Source organism: Entelurus aequoreus, linkage group LG10, assembly GCF_033978785.1.
Source record: "Entelurus aequoreus isolate RoL-2023_Sb linkage group LG10, RoL_Eaeq_v1.1, whole genome shotgun sequence".
NCBI lineage: Eukaryota > Metazoa > Chordata > Actinopteri > Syngnathiformes > Syngnathidae > Entelurus > Entelurus aequoreus.
Genome location: NC_084740.1, coordinates 67,310,610 through 67,328,801, shown reverse-complemented (window position 1 = coordinate 67,328,801; position 18,192 = coordinate 67,310,610). Strand labels below are relative to the sequence as shown.

Below are 18,192 nucleotides of genomic sequence, written 5' to 3'. Positions count from 1 at the left end.
ATGGTCAGCTTGAGGTCCTGGGTGATGGTGGTGCCCAAGAAACGGAAGGAGTCCACAATGGGGACGGGGGTGGGAGAGTCAATCAGGGTGAGGGGGGATGGTGGGGCTGTGACTTTCCTGAAGTCCATGATCATCTCCACTGTTTTCTGGGCGTTCGGCTCCAGGTTGTAGAGGCTGCACCAGGACGTCAGCCGGTCCACCTCTCTCCTGTAGGCGGACTCATCGCCATTCGAGATGAGCCCGATGAGGGTGGTGTCATCCGCAAACTTGAGCAGTTTTACGGATTGGTGACTGGAGGTGCAGCAGTTTGTATGCAGGGAGAAGAGCCAGGGGGAGAGTACACAGCCCTGAGGAGTACCAGTGTTTGTGGTTCGACTGTCCGAGACAGTCTTCCCCAGCCGCACGTGCTGTCTTCGGTCTGTCAGGAAGTCATTAATCCAACTGCAGAGAGAGTCGGGCACGCTGAGCTGGTAGAGCTTGTCTCGTAGCAGTCCAGGGAGGATGGTGTTGAAGGCAGAGCTGAAGTCCACAAACAGGATCCTAGCGTAGGTTCCTGGGGAGTCCAGATGCTCCAGGATGAAGTGGAGGGCCAGGTTCACTGCATCATCCACAGACCTGTTGGCTCTGTAGGCGAACTGCAGTGGGTCCAGGAGGGGGGCGGTGATGTCCTTGAGGTGGGACAGGACCAAGCGCTCAAAGGACTTCATGACCACAGACGTCAGCGCGACCGGCCTGTAGTCATTTAGTCCTGTGATCCGTGCTTTCTTGGGGACAGGGACAATGGTAGAGGTCTTAAAGCAGGACGGCACGCGGCATAGCTCCAGAGAGGTGTTAAAAATGTCAGTGAAGACAGGAGCCAGCTGGTCCGCACAGTGTCTGAGAGTGGAGGGGGAGACACCATCCGGCCCGGGGGCCTTCCGCATATTCAGCTTCAAGAACTGCCGGCGTACATCCTCTTCTTTGATGGAGAGGGTCTTTACAGTCTTATGATGTTTTCGGAGTCCTGTGATGTCATTGGAGTCCTTTGAGTCCTTTAACTCCTTTAATGAAGTGCTGGCATTGGTGGGGAGGGTGATGGTGGGGGGAGCATGGCTTTGATGAGCTGAAGGCCGTTCATGACGACAGTAATGTGTGTTGAGGCCCTGAGCGAGAGTCCGGTCATTCAGGGCCTGGGGGGTTTTGGGCTTATAGTTCGTAAGGGCCCTTAGACCTCTCCAAACTGCCGCAGAATCATTGGAGCGGAACTGTTCCTGTAGACGGTTAGAGTACACAGATTTTAGATTTAGAGAGGGAAATCACAACTAAGTCAATTTACCAAAACTGTATCAAGCAGTGGCACAAACATTCATGGCATTTCAAAACAGAAAGTGCAAGATGGTCAGAGACATTTTAAAACAAGCTATGAGTGCACTTTTGAGCATGATGTCACTAAGATGACATATCAAAACAACACTACATTAAAGTGCACTTTTTGTACAGAACGCCACTACAATAATTAAAAACAAATAAAGTGTACTTTTGTGCATGATGTCACACAATATATTTAAAAAACTGTAAAATAAAAATGAGCTGCATAATAGGAAATCAAATTGTGTATGTCCTTCGCTATGTGGTAGGTTCCTGCAGACGTTATCTCCTTCTGTTTTAGACTAATTTTCATACAGTGTTGATGTGGAGATGGAAGACGCCAGGCTCAATTGGGTCAGTGCTGGTTGCTTCGGCATTTTGTGGGTGTGGCACCGGCCGGAGACGTTGACATGCATGGTTTCAAGCACTCTTCATTCTCTAGCGCAGTGGTTCTTAACCTTGTTGGAGGTACCGAACCCCACCAGTTTCATATGCGCATTCACCGAACCCTTCTTTAGTGGAAAAAAAAAAAAAAAAGTTTTTTCAAATTCAAGACAAAGTTATATGTTTTTGGTAACACTTTTGTATGGGGAACATATTCTAAGTAACAAAGACTTAATTTAGAGTTTTTTGGACACTAGGGGAACATATTGTAAGTAACAAAGACTTAATTTAGAGTTATTTGGTTAGGGTTAGGGCCAGGGTTAGAGGGTTAGCGTTATAATAAGGCCATTTTTGGTTGAAAAAGAAAAAAGCACTGCCGCTAAATGGAAGCGGCAGGGTTTAAAGTGTAGGAAAAAGTAGCGGCTAATAGTCCAGAATTCACGGTACATGATATGTATTTTTTCTTTAGAGAGGTTTAAAGGGTCTATTTGAGCCAGGTGTGGTGTTTATTTATTCAACTGGACTATGAAACAGATGAGATATGCATGAAATAATCTGTTTTGTTTGACAGTAATAAGGCCTGTGTTTTTGTTGTTGCAGTTTGCTGCCCCCTATGAAGTGGCGGCGGAGTTACAACGTACATTTTTATGCAACCTGAAGCTTGTCTTTGCCCACCTGGAGTTTAGTTGAGAGAGTTAAGGATTGTCAGAAACCTCTTAAAGTTAATGCTCCATTGCAGGATCTGTTTGGGTCAAAGCTGTACCTGCTTGTGTGCCCATGCTCACTACAAGACCTCCTTGCCGACACTTGAGCCGGGCCAGCAGTGATGGTTGCTGAAGGTTCTTCTCAAAGCCAGTCAGCAAAGACTATCAGGAAGTTCTCATCCAACTGGAGGTGACGACCCCAGAAACAAGTGTCTTATTGAAGAAGCAACCCTGCCACGGCCATGCCCGCCAAGTCACCCCCCTGGGGAGGCGGGGATCCCCGGCCTTGCTGTGACAAAGTCCCGATTCCCACCATGTCTGTCAACCCGAAGACTGTCCGAACCACTCAAGTGCCTTTTGCTTGTCAGGAGCTGACCAAAGCTGGCTCCTCGCCCCCCCACTTTGCCTCGTCAGCTCAGGATCACCACACCGGAACCCAGAGCCAGTCCGCGGCCGTGCCAAGTAGGCCCGTGACCCCAACGCCAAAGACTAACGGCCTTCCGAATCCAAACATCCAATCGACTGGAGTGAAGCAGGTCACTAGCGACTCCGTCCAAGTCGGCCCTTGCGGGGATACATTGGAACCTGTTGGTCATGTTCAGGTGAACAAGTTAGAGGTGAGTCCTCAATCTTTTCCACAGGACTGCAATCTATTTGTGGTGGGTGGGGTGATGACATCATCTAATCAGCCATCCTCATTGGCCATTAAGCATTCAATGTACCATATTTTTCGGACTATAAGGTGCACTTAAAATCGTTTCATTTTCTCAAAACTTTACAGTGCGCCTTATAACCCAGTGCGCCTAATGTATGGAATAATTGTGCTTGTGCTTACAGACCTCAAAGCTATTTTTTTTTGGTACATGGTGAAATGATAAGTGAACAGTAGATGGCAGTAACACATAAGAGATACGTGTAGACTGCATTATGACTCAAGTAAACAACACCAAAATGTTATATGTTCCATTGAAAATACAGAACATTACACACAGCGCTCAAAAATCTAGCAAAATGTTTTAATACGACTTTGGTAAGCTATGAAGAAGCACCGCTTGCTGGATTGTACTGTGTTTCAACATACGAGTATTATTATAATGTGTGTATAAAATATGACATATTATCTGGCGTTTTGTTTCGCAATATTATGAAAAGCAACTTTCCTTACCTTCTGGTACCTGCTGATCTGTATTTGGGATCTGCAAAGGTCCTGAAAATTTGCGCGCGTCCGCCTTTGTAGTCCGTGGTGACCCGTAGTTGATAAGCTTCTTCTTTTTATCTATCTTGTTATGAGACATTCATCCTCCGCTGTTGCCATTTCTAATACAAAGTAGTGTAAAGTTCTTACTTATATCTGTCAGTAAAGTCGCCCTGAAAGCGCTAAAACATACCGGTCTAGTGAGATTACATTATTCACCCAAGGAACTTTAGTTACTAAAGAGTTCCGGTTAGACGGTTTTTCACGGGACACATTTCCGGCGTTGTTGTTGCTCTAGTGAGCCATAGATGAGGAGATGCTGCTCCGTTATTGATCCAAGTAAAGTCTGAATGTCATTAAAACAGCTAGCTCCATCTTTTGACACTTCTTCCACTCCTGTCCTTGCACACTACACCGCTACAACAAAGATGACGGAGAAAAGATGCTGCCGAAGGTGAGCCACCTAAATAAGACCGCCCACAAAACTGCACATCCTGAAGCGACTGTCAGAAAACAACTTGTAGATGGTCTGTAAAACATAATCTGTGCAACATTTTCACCAAAGAACCACCGTTGTATGTTATGTACGCCACAATGAAGTGTTTTCAATTCAGGAAAAAATTATAATAATATGACCCCTTTAATGGGCCCTATAATTCGGTGCGTCTTTTGTATGCAAATAGACCTGACTAGACCCGCTCATCGGCAGTGCGCCTTATAATCCGGTGCACACTATGGTCCGGAAAATACGGTACTATATTTTCTGGACTATAGAGCGCACTGGTATATAAGCCACACTCATGAAATTTTAGAAGAAAAAAGGTTTTCCATACATTAGCCGAACCGGACTATAAGCCGCAGATACGTACATTGTAAAATGAGTTATTTACGCAGAAAGATTTTGAAAATGTTTATTTACATACCTTAATTGTTTCCAAACATTGTCTGTGACACAGCAGTAAAACGGCTGATCAAACAAAACAAGTCATCGTCATTAGCCGCGGAAGCTTGCTCTCCAATCAGCTAAACAGACTCTATAACTCCACAGTGACGTTTTGGTGAATTTACAAAACTGAAACAATACAAAAAGAATGCAATTGTAAGTTAATAATACTAACAAAGACACTTGTAAATGTGTTAGCATATTAGCTAATGCTAACGAGGCTCGCTTGACTACATTACGATAGCCCGTACAAATCATCATCATCGGCGGTCACTCGAAGCGAGTATGACGGTCCTCCTGGTAAGGCGGTATACTTGTGGGTCTTCAGATGGCTGTGGAGGCCGATCCGTGAGCCACATACTTTGGTGCAGTGTGGGCAGGGGAAGGTGGAGGTGATGTGTTGTCTTGGAGCCTTTTTTTGTCTCTCCTTGCGGTGTTGTCACTTTGTCTCTGGGACACGGCGGAGTTCCATTTCATGGCATTGGGCCCCTTCTCGCACTAGTTCCTTCCAGCAGTGCCTATCCAAAGCATTGTGCTCCCAGTTACTTGAGGTAATGTGCAATTTCTGCAGGTTTGTCTTGATGTTGTCCTTGAAGCGTTTCTTTTGTCCGCCAGGAGCTCGCTGACCTTCCTTTCACTCGGAATACAGGATCTGTTTGGGGAGACGTGTGTTGGACATGCGGATGACATGGCCATCCCCCTGAGTTGGTGCTGCATTATTGTAGTGTTGATGCTGAAAATGTTGGCTTCCTCCAAGACACTGATGTTGATGCGTCTGTCTTCCCAGCTGATCCTCAGGATCTTTCGTAAGGCTCTTTGGTGATGTTGTTCCAAGGCTCTGAGGTGCCTGCTGTAGGTGGTCCATGACTCTGCGCCGTACAGCAGGGTTGGGAGGACGACGGCTCTGTAGACCAGGAGTTTTGTTTGCTCCTTTAGGTCACGATCCTCAAAGACCCATTTCTTGAGTCTGGCATATGCTCCACTAGCACAGCTCAGGCGATAGTTGACTTCAGAGTCGATGTCAGCTTTTGAGGAGAGGATGCTACCAAGGTAGGGGAAGTGGTCGATATTTTCGAGCGTGGTGTTATCCACTTTTATGACAGGGTAGATTGACGGTTGGTCGGGTGGAGGTTGATCCAGAACCTGGGTCTTCTCGATGTTCAAGGCTAGACCCAGGGCTTGGTAAGCCTTGGCAAAGGCATTCAGGATGCCCTGGAGGTCTTCTGCACAGTGTGCTGCGATGGCGTTGTCGTCTGCATATTGAAGCTCCATGATGGTGGTGTTCCTGATTTTGCTCTTAGCTTTGAACTTGTTAAGGTTCAAGAGCCTGCCATCAGTTCTGTACACAAAACGGACACCCTGTAGCAGCTCGTCGCTAAGGAGATGGAGTATGACAGTAATGAAGATGGTGGACAGGGTGGGTGCGATAATGCATCCCTGTTTGACACCTGCTTCCACTGTGAAAGGCTCGGTTGGACACAGTGACATGCCATCATGTAGTAACCTCAGTATCATGATGTACTTATGATTGCAGCCAAGCCTTGATGGTATGCTCCACAGAACCTGGCGGTCCACTGTGTCAAAGGCCTTTGTGAGGTCTATGAAGGCCATGTACAGGGGCTGTCTTTGTTCACGGCAATTTTCCTGCAGTTGGCGCACTGTGAAGATCATGTCTGCTGTGCCTCTAGATGGGCGGAAGCCACACTGTGATTCGGGGAGTATCTCCTCAGACGGTGGTAGTGTCGATCTGCAAGAATATGAGCAAGGACTTTGCCAGTTGTTGACAGACGTGAGATGCCCCTGTAGTTTCCACATAAATATGGTCACTATCAGAGCATCCCTAAGCTCTGATGGAAGTTTTTCTTTTTCCCAGACCTTGAGAAGTAGGGTGTGGTTCAGCTGTGCTGTCACAGTTGAGAAGTTTTTGGAAATACTCTTTCCATCGAGCACTGATGGACTCGTTGTCCTTCAGCAACTCCCGCCCATCCTTTGAGCGCAGGGGGTTTAAGCTGCGGTGGCTTGGGCCATCTACCTATTGGCATTGAAAAAGCCTCTGGTGTCACCTGAGGCTGCCAGTCTCTGGATTTTCAGTGCCTTTTCTGTCCACCAAGTATTCTTAAGCTCTCTCACCCGGTTCTGGACGTCTGCCTTGGCTCTGGAATGGGCGATTCTTTTTGCCTCACATACCGTATCATTTTGCCAGATATGAAAGGCTTTTCTTTTTTTGGAGATGAGCTGTTCTATCTCTGTGTCGTTCTCATCAAACCAGTCCTGATGTTTCCTGGACATGTACCCAATGATGGTTTTACGGGTATCAAGGATGGTGAATTTGAGCAGACTCCAGTGCTCTTCGATGTCATCAGGATATTCCTGTTGGAGGCTTTCCACAAGAGAGTAAAGAAGTCGCTGCTGTGTGGCAGTGTCATCCAGGCTTTTCAGGTTCAGTCTTGGCCATTTCTGCTTCTTTTGAACCCTCCTCTTCCTCTTGAGTTTGATGGACATTGTGGAGCGAATGAGGTGATGATCTGTCCAGCAGTCGTCCGCATCAATCATGGCTCTTGTGATGTGCACGTCACGGCAGTCCATGGCTCGCTGTACTTTGTTCAATGTGGGGAGACTGGTGCACAGACAGTCACCACACGATCCTTGACAGAGCCGTGTCAGGGTCCAGTGGCATGGAGTCCAAGACGACTGGGGACACTTTTCTGCTGCAGCCTTCATCCGCCATCCCAGCCGTTGTGATGCTCCATAGGGTCAGCAATCATGCTCCGCCTGTTCCACCGTTGAGGTCTTGGGTTGTTATTTCCCCATAACTGGGCCCACATGGATGTGAGGGTGCCTTCTTTCGCCATCGCAGCCGTTGTGGTGGTTCTTACGTCTACCGTCTTCCGCCTGCACTGCCGTTGAGGTCTTCACTGTATCCCTGGCTAGGGGGCAATCAGGTACCAGGCCTTTGCCAAGGGCCACCTGGGGTAACCGTAGTAAAGGGGTTAACCTCCTAGTGCCCCAAGATCCCCAAAGAGGAGCCTCCACTGCCGGATGCACTTTAACGTCATGCCCAGGAGAAGCCCGTACAAATATGCATGAAAACACTCCTACATACTTCACACATGGGACGGTTAAGTAAGTAAGAATTGTTTTAGTTATATTGTAAAATGTACAAACGTTGCTTGGAGGTATGAATAAAGAATCCATAAGAGTAGAAACGCTATGGGCGATTAAAAAGCGGTACAGCACTTTTACTTCCGGTTCAGAACTTTAAACCGTAGGAAACACTGTAAAGGTTCACCCCAGCAGCACCTGCAGTAAGCAAACTCGTCCAAAAGATGGTGCTGTAGCGCAAACACTAACTCACCCTTTGAGGGTCTTTCCAGGTGTTAGGGTCGTCAGCGAAGAAACATTTTGAAATTAGCCGCACCGTTTTTATAAGCTGCAGGCTGTAGAAGAGAGGAATAACCTAAAAGTGAGTAAAGTACTACAAAAATGTTTAGAACTACAAATCAACTTTCGTCTGTCACTTCTTTTTCTCTTTTTTTGTCATCATTTACAAAGAAGATGGAGCTGCCTGTGAGTGTTTTCAGGTGAGGCAGGCGCGCACACATCACCCGGTACGCAAATGTTGTCGCCCGTGGCTTTTTTGGTAAAAGAGTATCTGATTACCTGCTAAATCTAGCGACATTGCTGTAAGTGGGCATCCCTCGTCCTGCATCTTCTCTGACAGACCAAGTGCATCTGAGGTGTGTTAACAAGACAGTCCCCATATAATATGTTTATGAGCTATGGCCAACAAGTAATGCCAAATCTATTTGTGGCCATCCAGATTTAGATTCTGCTCAACAAGATGCGATGATCCAATGCTCAGTTTTGTCAGTGTTGTAATAAACAGTAACACATATGTACACTACACACACACACACACACACACACACACACACACACACACACACACACACACACACACACACACACACACACACACACACACACACACACACACACACACACATGTAGACAGCCCTCTGTGTTTTTACTGCACCAGTAAAAATATCTACCTAGTTAAAATATTTTGCCCCTCTTTAGTAACCAATGTATAAAAATAAGTTTGTGTTAAGTTCTGTATCTATTATCTATTTTTATGTTTTTATTATGGCTGCACCTATCTATAATTTTAGTTATCAAGTAATTGGTCCATCATTTTGTTTGGTTATATGAGTAATCAGATAAAACACACTTATAGCCTCAATGCATATTTTAGGAAAAATAGTTTAAATAAACAAATATTTAAATACTTGCCCTAACTTTCATGACCTTCTTTTAACTTGTTTTACCTTCTAAATTCCTTCTTCACCTTTTATTAACCTTCTATTTACCTTATTTTCCCTTCTATTTACCTTCTATATTCCTTCTTTTACCTTCTATGTACCTTCTTTTGCCCTTTATTTCAATCAGTCAATCAAAATGTATTTATGTAGCCCTTAATCCCAGTGCCTCAAAGGGCTTCACAAACCACAACATCATCCTCTGATCTGAACTCACATCTTTTAGCTTGTATTTAACTTTTTATTTTATTTTTAACCCTTTATTAACCTTCAATTACATTATTTTACCTTTTATTTTACCATCTATAAATCATCTTCTTTTACCTTTTATTTACCTTATTCAAACCTTCTATTTACCTCCCTTTACTTTTTATTTACCTTATTTTTACATTGTATTTACTTATTTTACCTTTCATTTACCTTCTAATTACTGTACCTTGTTTTACCTTCTTTTTACCTCCCTTTACTTTTATTTACCATCTTTCACATGTTGCTTCTTTTACCGTTTGAACCATTTTTTTTACTGTTTTATTAACCTTCAATTACATTCTTTTACCTTTTATTTTACCATCTATATTCATTATTTTATCTTTTAATTACCTTATTTAACCTTCTATTTACCTCTCTTGACTTTGTATGTACCTTAGTTTACATTTTATTTACTTCTTTTACCTTCTAATTACTGTACATTTTTTTACCTTCTTTTTATTTCCCTTTACTTTAATTTACCATCTTTCAAATTCTTTTACCTTTGGTCTGGATTTGATAAATTATTAGTTACATTCTTTAAATCATGAATCGAAACATGATTTAAATCAAAGCTTTTTTCTAATGGAATTAAAATTTTGCAGTCCTAGTTTTTATACAAAGTTTGTATATAACCCGTAATGGGAAGACTTAAACGTAGTTCTTAAAAGAAAACAAACATATTTTAAATGTATATCAATCAATCAATGTTTATTTATATAGCCCTAAATCACAAGTGTCTCAAAGGGCTGTACAAGCCACAACGACATCCTCTGTACAGAGCCCACATACGGGCAAGGAAAACTCACCCCAGTGGGACGTCAATGTGAATGACTATGAGAAACCTTGGAGAGGACCGCATATGTGGGTATATTATTTAGTTATTTATTATCTATTTTTATTTTTATTTTTTTGATACAAAGTTTGCAATTTACCTAATTTGCAATTAACCTATAATGGAAAACATAACAAAACCAACATATTTTTACTCATCAAAAACACTTAGTTTCTATGAGGTTGGACAAATGAGGCCAAGTTTACATAAAATTTCTGCAAATATGCATACTGTCAATGAAAAAACAATGTATTCAATGTTTAAGTGTTTTATTTGTAACCTAAGAAACACCAAGCCAATCTGAGTTTTGTTTTTTCGGTTGAAAAAATGGAAATTGGTGCTTTTAATTTGACAGTAACAAATAAAAACCCTAACGTTAACAGTCCAACTCGGCCAAAGTTTCCATTTAAAACACAATGCTTAATGATAAACAAATACGCATTCTTATAAATTATATCGCTGTAACCAATATCATATTGATTATATTTGATTTATATCTAATGTTCAGTGTTGTTTTAATACATATTTTGGTCTCCCTAGCTTGAAGCTGCAGAAAGTTCCACCCCACCTTCAGTGCCTCCTGTATGCCTTACTCCTTTTGAACACCCGGGGGCAGCGTCGCGTAAGGACCCCCCCAGCCTTGACCAAGTGGATATGGGCGCGCTAAGAAATGCAAGCACGGCGACAAACTCTGCCGCCAAGTCCAGTCCGGTGCAAAACTACCACGCTAAATCAGACGCTGCCAACAATCCACTGCAAGTTGTTGCCGTTTCTCTGCCGTTCTTTGGCAGTCAGCTCCTGGATGCAAGCAAGAAATACCCGCAGAATTTGGGTTATGCCACCACAACCCACAATGGTCACGTGTCAAATGTCCACAGTGTTACTGCTGCACTGCAAGATGAGCAGAGGGCAACGCCAGGTAATCACACCTGTCGATGAAGACATGTCGACATGTTTTCAACCACTTTCCCGTCCCACAGGCACCTTGGTGGGCTCTGTGACCACCAAGATCTCCGCCATAAACCTCACCAAGCAGGGGCGAGCTCCAGTGTCTCCGGAGTGCCCCCGTGCCTCGTCGGTACAGTCTGAGGGCGCCGGGTAAGATTGTCCCTCCCCAGGTTCCACGACTTTGTTGGAGCCCAGACCGGGTGCTGGGACTCTCACCGTTATTTGTGTCTTCATCCAGCCCAGAGTGCGTCATGCAGGTGGATGGCGGCGAGGAGGAGCTGCCTGACGAGCAGGAGAACGCCTGCAGCGATGATGGTGAAGACTCCCGACGTACAAAACACTCAAGTGACTTTCCCGCCAGCTACTGACTCAGCGGATTGTTTTCAGATTGTTCCGAGTCGTCCTCAGTCTACGGTACTTCCTCCTCCGCATCCATCGTGAATTGCTCCGGGTGAGGACAGTCTCCTGTTCAACACACACACACAAAACAACATGTAAAAATGTATCTAGAAGATTCCATTCTGCTCCTTAGAAACACTTGATATCCTCTTAAAGTTGTTTTTATTAGCATGCAGTACCGTGGAACCCCTGAAGTTCAACAGTCTATTACAGGACACTGGGCCACCTCCCTGGTTTAGAATGTTTAAAAAGAAATAACATTTCTGTAGCGCCATCTGGAATTGGCATATTTTACTAGACAGTTACGTGTCAGTTTCCATGGTGGTTGTTAGGGCTATAAACTAAAAGTGTTTTATATCAGTGGGTATCAATAATTATTGAGATTTTTTATGACCAATTGAAAATACGTTGCAAGAGAAAAATATATGAAAATTAAGGCAAGGCAAGGCAACTTTATTTGTATAGCGCTTTTCATACACAAGGCAGACTCAAAGTGCTTCACAGACAACAAAGTGAAATGAAAGAAAATAAAAGCAAAATTAAAATGCAGACAATAAAAATTAAAACAGTGAAGACGTTAAAAGTTAAAAGATTAAAACATTTAGCTGAAAGCTAAGGTGAACATAAAAGTCTTCAGTCTAGTTTTAAAAGTAGTCAGAGTTGGGGAAAGTCTGACATCTTCAGGAAGTTTATTCCAGCTATTTGTTGCATAGTGACTGAATGATGCTCTCCCTTGATTTGAGTTTACTCTTGGAACCGCTAACAGATTGGTCTCAGAAGATCTTAGTGATCAGAGGGCTTATATAGTGGGAGCATATCAGACCCTATATATACTTCGGCCCTAGACCATGTAGTGATTTATATGTGAGCAGGAGGATTTTGAAATCAATTCTCTGATGTACAGGGAGCCAATGTAAGAATTTAAGAATTGGTGTAATGTGCTCACATTTTTTGGTCTTTGTTAGAACTCTAGCAGCAGCGTTCTGAAAAAGCATTTTTATTTGATGTAACCTTCCTCTGATTATAATCCCCTCAGCTATCAAGGCACAAAGAAAAGGAAATGTCAACACAATCATGGAAACACTCAAACAAGAGTCGTTTTCAGACTGTAGGGACTTTTTGGAGTTCCTATAACCTTTTTAGTTCCTGGGCCGTTTTTCGTCGTCTTCCGACATAAGGGAACTAGGGACTACGGCCCTCAGATCCTAGAACCATTTTAGCTGCTCTTCTGAGGCAGGGTCTGAACTGAGTCCCATAGGAACTAAAATACGTAGGTGTTTGGTGATTAGTTGAACTGACAAACTACGCTTCTCCGAGCCACAACACAGACGCGCCATTTTTAAAAAGTTCCACAGAGTTCTTTGCTATCCTTTCGTCTTTCATGAAACGAAGAAATATCGCCTGTCGCTGGATTCCTTGTGCCCTTACTCCCTCGATGTGCTATTAACGTTATTAGATGCCAAATTTTAGCACCCATTGTTATTGTTCCTTGCAAGCAGACGATTATGAACACAGTAGCCTCCGAGGTCTTCATTCTTGCTTGTGTTGTTTCTTTGTTCACTTTTCGCGGGCGGGTTGTTGGTTGTTTTACAGTGGTGGGTGAGGCGCTAAAGTACTACGTCACGGGTCACAGGCGGATATGCGTAACACATGTTTCTTGTCAAGTCCCCAGCATCCCCAGCCATGTGCCTATGTGAAAAGGAAAAGTCCCTAAGGGGAATGGTAGTTCCGATAACTAAACTCGAGTGTGGTAGTTCTGAGAACTGTGTCCCGAGAACTAGTATATGCGAATGTAAACAAAATAGTAAAATCACATCAAACACTTAACCTCTTAAAATGAAGGTGGAAAAAATAAGGAATATGTGGGGAATGCTTCATAGAGTGTAAGAAAATGGTGCAAAGTGTGAAAATGTAAACACAGAGAAACCTGAGAATAACTTTTTTCTGCAGGTTTAGTGCCAGGAAGTTACAGCTGTGCTCTAAAGGGTGAGCGCGGCTCAGATCTTGGTATCGCTGGACAATTAATCTAATTTTGGTTATGGCTTCTCGCGATCATGTAAATATAGTAATCGGGTGGAAAAAATGCAAATTCTGGAGCTTGTGACAGTGAAATGGATGAGTTAGCGTATGAGTGAACAAAAGGCAACGTCGACTCGTTTGGGATCTCATCATGGTTATTACTTTTTATTTGACACCGCGCTAATAAATAATCACTAAACTCAACAAATAAAATAAGGCGTTGAAGTAATAGCGGACGGAGTCACATAATTGGTCAATCGATCAGCTGCTACTGACGGTCCCTGACACAAGGCTGAAGCTTAGAGGTGACAGAGCTTTCGCCGCTGCTGCTCCCAAGCTCTGGAACGACCTACCTCTGAGTGTTAGACAAGCCTCCTCTCTTCCTGTTTTTAAATCTCTCTTAAAAACATACTTTTATTCCATGGCTTTTAACACTGAGTGATATCCATCCTGCAATGGCGCCCCATAATACATCTGCTGTGAACCTGTTTTTATGTTTTATTTATTTTATTTATTTATTTTTTATCGTGTTCTGTTTGTGTTGTGTTGTGTTTCCTCGGTACTCGTATTATCTTTTAACCTGCCCATTGTACAGCACTTTGGCTACCCCTGTGGTAAATTTTAAAATGTGCTTTATAAATAAAGTTGATTTGATTTGAATAGAACAATCAGCTGAAAAACAAAAAATATCAGAGAAATTGACACAAATATAAGTGAAATGCTGTCAATTGTGAGGAGAGGCAACATTTATTTGGAAAAATAATGTGTCGGACGCTCATTCAGCCCTGAAACACGTCCTAAACTAAACAATGTCAAGACGGTCACTTGAAAGAGCGACTAAACTACGAAGCTGAATGCTAGCTGGAACAATCCATACACACACGACACATCTCATCTGATTGTGTTGTTGTGAATAACATCATCCATGTAAGATCAATGTACAAACAGAGGGACAGCGGCCGGCTGTTTTTTTTTTTTTTTTTTACAGCCTCAAGTCATTTCTTTATGTGTCAAACTGAGAACAGCACAGCACACTTCCCACCTTCACAATAAAAGCCCGGTGCGCCACATCCGGGCCTGACTGCGCTAACAAAATAAAGGTTTCAAAAAAGTACCTTACACAAGCACAATGTACTTAAAGCACTTATTGATACACACAATGACCTAAAATATTGGTCAAAATTGTCCAAACAATAATTGTTAGGATTTTTGCAGTTAATTAGAAACATTTTATACATTTTTGTTTGATACAAAAGCACACACTCTATAGTGGTAAAATAAGTGCAAAGGGTAAAAAACGCAACTGAAACGGAAAAACTGAATTTTTTTGTATTTTTATATATACCTACTATTATTTCAATGTATTGTTATTACTATTATTATTTTACTTGTTGGGGTTTATTCATTACTAATGTATATTTATTTTTTAAACTTTATTTAAAGTTGAGTTTTGGTGGTACAATAAATACTGTACCATGACTATAATCATGACTATTATTTTAATCGTCCAGCCCTTGGTCTTGGTGGGGACGAGCGCCCTGCGTCATTTACAGACCAATGGTCTGACTACGGTCCCTATGAAAAAAGTGACCTTCCCTCTTTTATCCACAATTTCTTCATTTTGACTTTCTCTTCTCACTCCATGAAAAAAAATCATTCGCCAAATAAGCAAACTTGATAGTTGATACTGTTACCTGATTGGCTGTTGGTGTGTCACTCCCACTTCCTGTGTTGATCGGTGACCAGAGAGCGGGTGTCTTTGTTCATGCAACCAACCTTGGTCTGCATTTCTGACAAATACGTTTTATTGCAGGCACTTTCGTTGATACTGATTACACGTCTATGGCGATATATATTGATAACGTTTTATCTCCGAGCCCTGGACCAGTATAAGTAGACTTTAAACTTTTTGTTTAATTGCTCCATCATTGTTTGGTATAAACATTCATAATACCAGCCAGCTGTCATAATGAAGTGGCACGGCCTACCATGATGTACATGTGTAAACCTAATGAATAACTAATTTAGTTAGCACCTTTAACACTTTGTTTTTGACAGCTCTTTTTTTAATTTTTTAATTTTTTTTACATTAAATTTACATATGGGGACTTTTTGCACCACAGGAAACTGGAAACTTAAACATGTTACAAACCAGATAAAACAAAACGTTCATCAAGTTGTGTACCTTTTTTAAAATGAACTGTAAATGTGACATAAAGAAATGCACTTTGTCATTCATTTTACTGGCTGAAATTATGTTGATTTCTCTAAATCCGTACCTGCTTCTGGTGTCTAATTGGTGCCTCCTCCCCCGCCCATAACATCCATCACTCTCTGTGAACATGTCCATTCTCTGCCAGGGCATTGTTGCGCGGGGTGGTCTGAAAAGCAGCAGAGCGTGGTGGAAAGCTCTGCAGCATTGTGCAGCACGTTGTTGTTGGCGCTCTGTGAACAAGTGCCTACCAAACACTCGTAGCTGCTTCTCCCTTCAAGCCAAAGGGACCGGTCGCTATTGTCGCCGCCTCTCCATTGTTTGTGCGGTCATTAAGGGTCACCTCATTGCCCTCCCTCTCCTAAAAGCTGTACTTCAGGTGCAGGAAACATAAAGTTAGCTTACCTTTAGAGCAGGGAGCGGCGCCTATCATCCACTCATCTTCATCTGCCCGTTTCTTCTCCTACATGACCGTCATGTGAGTGCATTGCTTTTATTATCCGTTGGACAACCTCCTCTAGCTCTGTTATGGTGGTATTTTTGCTAAAAACAACCATTTAAGTCTCACTTTTGACTGCAGAGTCAAAATGATCATCCTGTTGGTACCTGTCATTTATTTTGGAAGTGGCACAACCTTCCAATGATATCCACATTTTTCTATGATTGACACTTTTTATGATTTACCTTTTGTATTTTATCAGTCATTGGACAGCTATACAAACATTGTCTTACAATATGTCACACATATTGGTAATGTATTTCAAAACCTGTTATTGGTGGTCCACCAGCCCAACTGAACAACGAGCTCCTTTTTCCCTCAAAACCCATTTTTATGAAAAATATTTTTTCAAGGAAAATGTATCTTTCCTGTAAAATAATGTTTTTAACAGCTGGTAGATTATGATGAAAAATAATAAAATTATTTGATGCATCATTAATCACTATTTTATTCAAATTAATATATTAACTCCTCCCCCGGTGGTGACTAACATATACTAATAACCATTGAGACAATTTTTCCCCCAGGTCGCTGGCATGAGTGAGTGAATTTAAGAACAGCTTATTTTATCGCCCATGTTGAAACAAGTCATTCAAATTACCCTACTTTCCGGACTAAAGCTGTATATAAGCCACACCCACTAAATTTAAGGAAAACATTTATACTGTATTTTCCGTATATCAGCTGCACCGGACTATAAGCCGCAGATACTGTATATACTTTGCGAGTCTTCAGTCTTTTCCACAGGACTGCAATCTATTTGTGGTGGGGTGATGACATCATCTAATCAGCCATTTTTATTGGCCATTCAGCATTTAATGTACCGTATTTTCCGGACTATAGAACGCACCGGTATATAAGCGGCACCCACTGAATTTAATTTAAAAAAAAAAAAGTTTTTCCATATATTAGCCGCTGATATATATGTTGTGAAATTAGTTACTTACAGAGAAAGATTTGGTAAATGTTTATTTACATACCTTAATTGATTCCAATCGGTGTCTGTAACACGGCAGTAAAACGGCTGATCAAACAAAACGGAAGTCACTAGCTGCGGAAGCTAGCTCTCCAATCAGCTAAACAGACTCAATAACTCCACGGTGACGTTTTGTGAAACTGAAAAAATACAAACAAAATGCCATTGTAAGTTGATAATACTAACACAGACACTCGTAAACGTGTTAGCATATTAGCTAATGCTAACGACGCTCGCTTCATTACATTACGATAGCACGTACAAATATGCACGAAAACACTACAGACATTACACATGGGACGGTTTAGTCGTTTTAGTTATATTGTATTCCCGGGCGCGGCCACCGTTGCTGCTCACTGCTCCCCTCACATCCCAGGAGGTGATCAAGGGTGATGGGTCAAATGAAGAAAATAATTTTGCCACACCTAGTGTGTGTGTGACAATCATTGGTACTTTAACTTTAAAACGTATAAACATTGCTTGGAGTGATGCATGAAGAATCCATACGCGTGGGAACGCTATGAATGGCTAGAGGAGGGATTGGCATTTTTACTTCCGGTTGAAAGCACTAAATAGAAGGACATTGCAGCACTTCCAGTGAGCAAACTCGTCCAAAAGAGGGCACCATAGCACAAATGATAATGCACTTATTCAGTGCATTTGTTTTTTAAAAAAAAACTATTTGTATGATGGCCGTTAGCGAATAAATATCCATAAATTAGCCGCACCGTTTTATAAGGTGTAGGAAAAAATACCTGCTTATAGTCCAGGTAATTACTGTAAGTCGCATACTAAGTTTTCTCCTGTGTTTTCGTACACTGAAGAGAAACTGTTCCAAACTCTCTCTCCCCTCCAGTGTCGAAGAGCCCATGTCGTTGGAGGTGAAGGATGAGCAGGAGAAAAGGCCGGCTCTCGTTCCCAGCCTTTTCGCGCACATGCCTCCCACGCTGTACTTCAGCACCGCCAATGAGCAAGGTACACACGTGTGCACGCTATGTGGCGTGGTGAGAGCGTGCTGGGATTAGCTTTGGGTTGTCTCTCCTGCAGTTGAAATGCTGCCCGAGGAGCAAAGACAACTTTTAAAGTGGAAGATCAGCACCGTGACGCCCAATGTTGTGAAAAACACAATCAGCAGGTCCCACTTCACGCCCACCAAGAGTAAGTTT

At 42.5% G+C, this 18,192-nt stretch overlaps 1 protein-coding gene across 3 annotated transcripts in view; it reads left to right on the top strand.

Annotated features, from left to right (window-relative positions):
- The window catches only part of ttll4 (tubulin tyrosine ligase-like family, member 4), a 40,450-nt gene that overhangs the window by 2,647 nt on the left and 19,611 nt on the right, over positions 1-18,192 (top strand). Inside the window, exons 2-8 of one of the 3 annotated variants that reach the window (XM_062061510.1) lie at positions 2,332-3,052; positions 10,514-10,892; positions 10,954-11,071; positions 11,160-11,236; positions 11,309-11,372; positions 17,883-18,001; positions 18,074-18,184. In XM_062061510.1, coding sequence (XP_061917494.1) covers positions 2,678-3,052; positions 10,514-10,892; positions 10,954-11,071; positions 11,160-11,236; positions 11,309-11,372; positions 17,883-18,001; positions 18,074-18,184 — 1,243 coding nt within the window. In that variant the 5' untranslated portion in view covers positions 2,332-2,677. Of the gene's footprint in view, positions 1-2,331; positions 3,053-8,135; positions 8,155-10,513; positions 10,893-10,953; positions 11,072-11,159; positions 11,237-11,308; positions 11,373-17,882; positions 18,002-18,073; positions 18,185-18,192 lie in introns of those variants that run through there. The other 2 variants (XM_062061511.1, XM_062061512.1) reach the window with 2 other exon arrangements.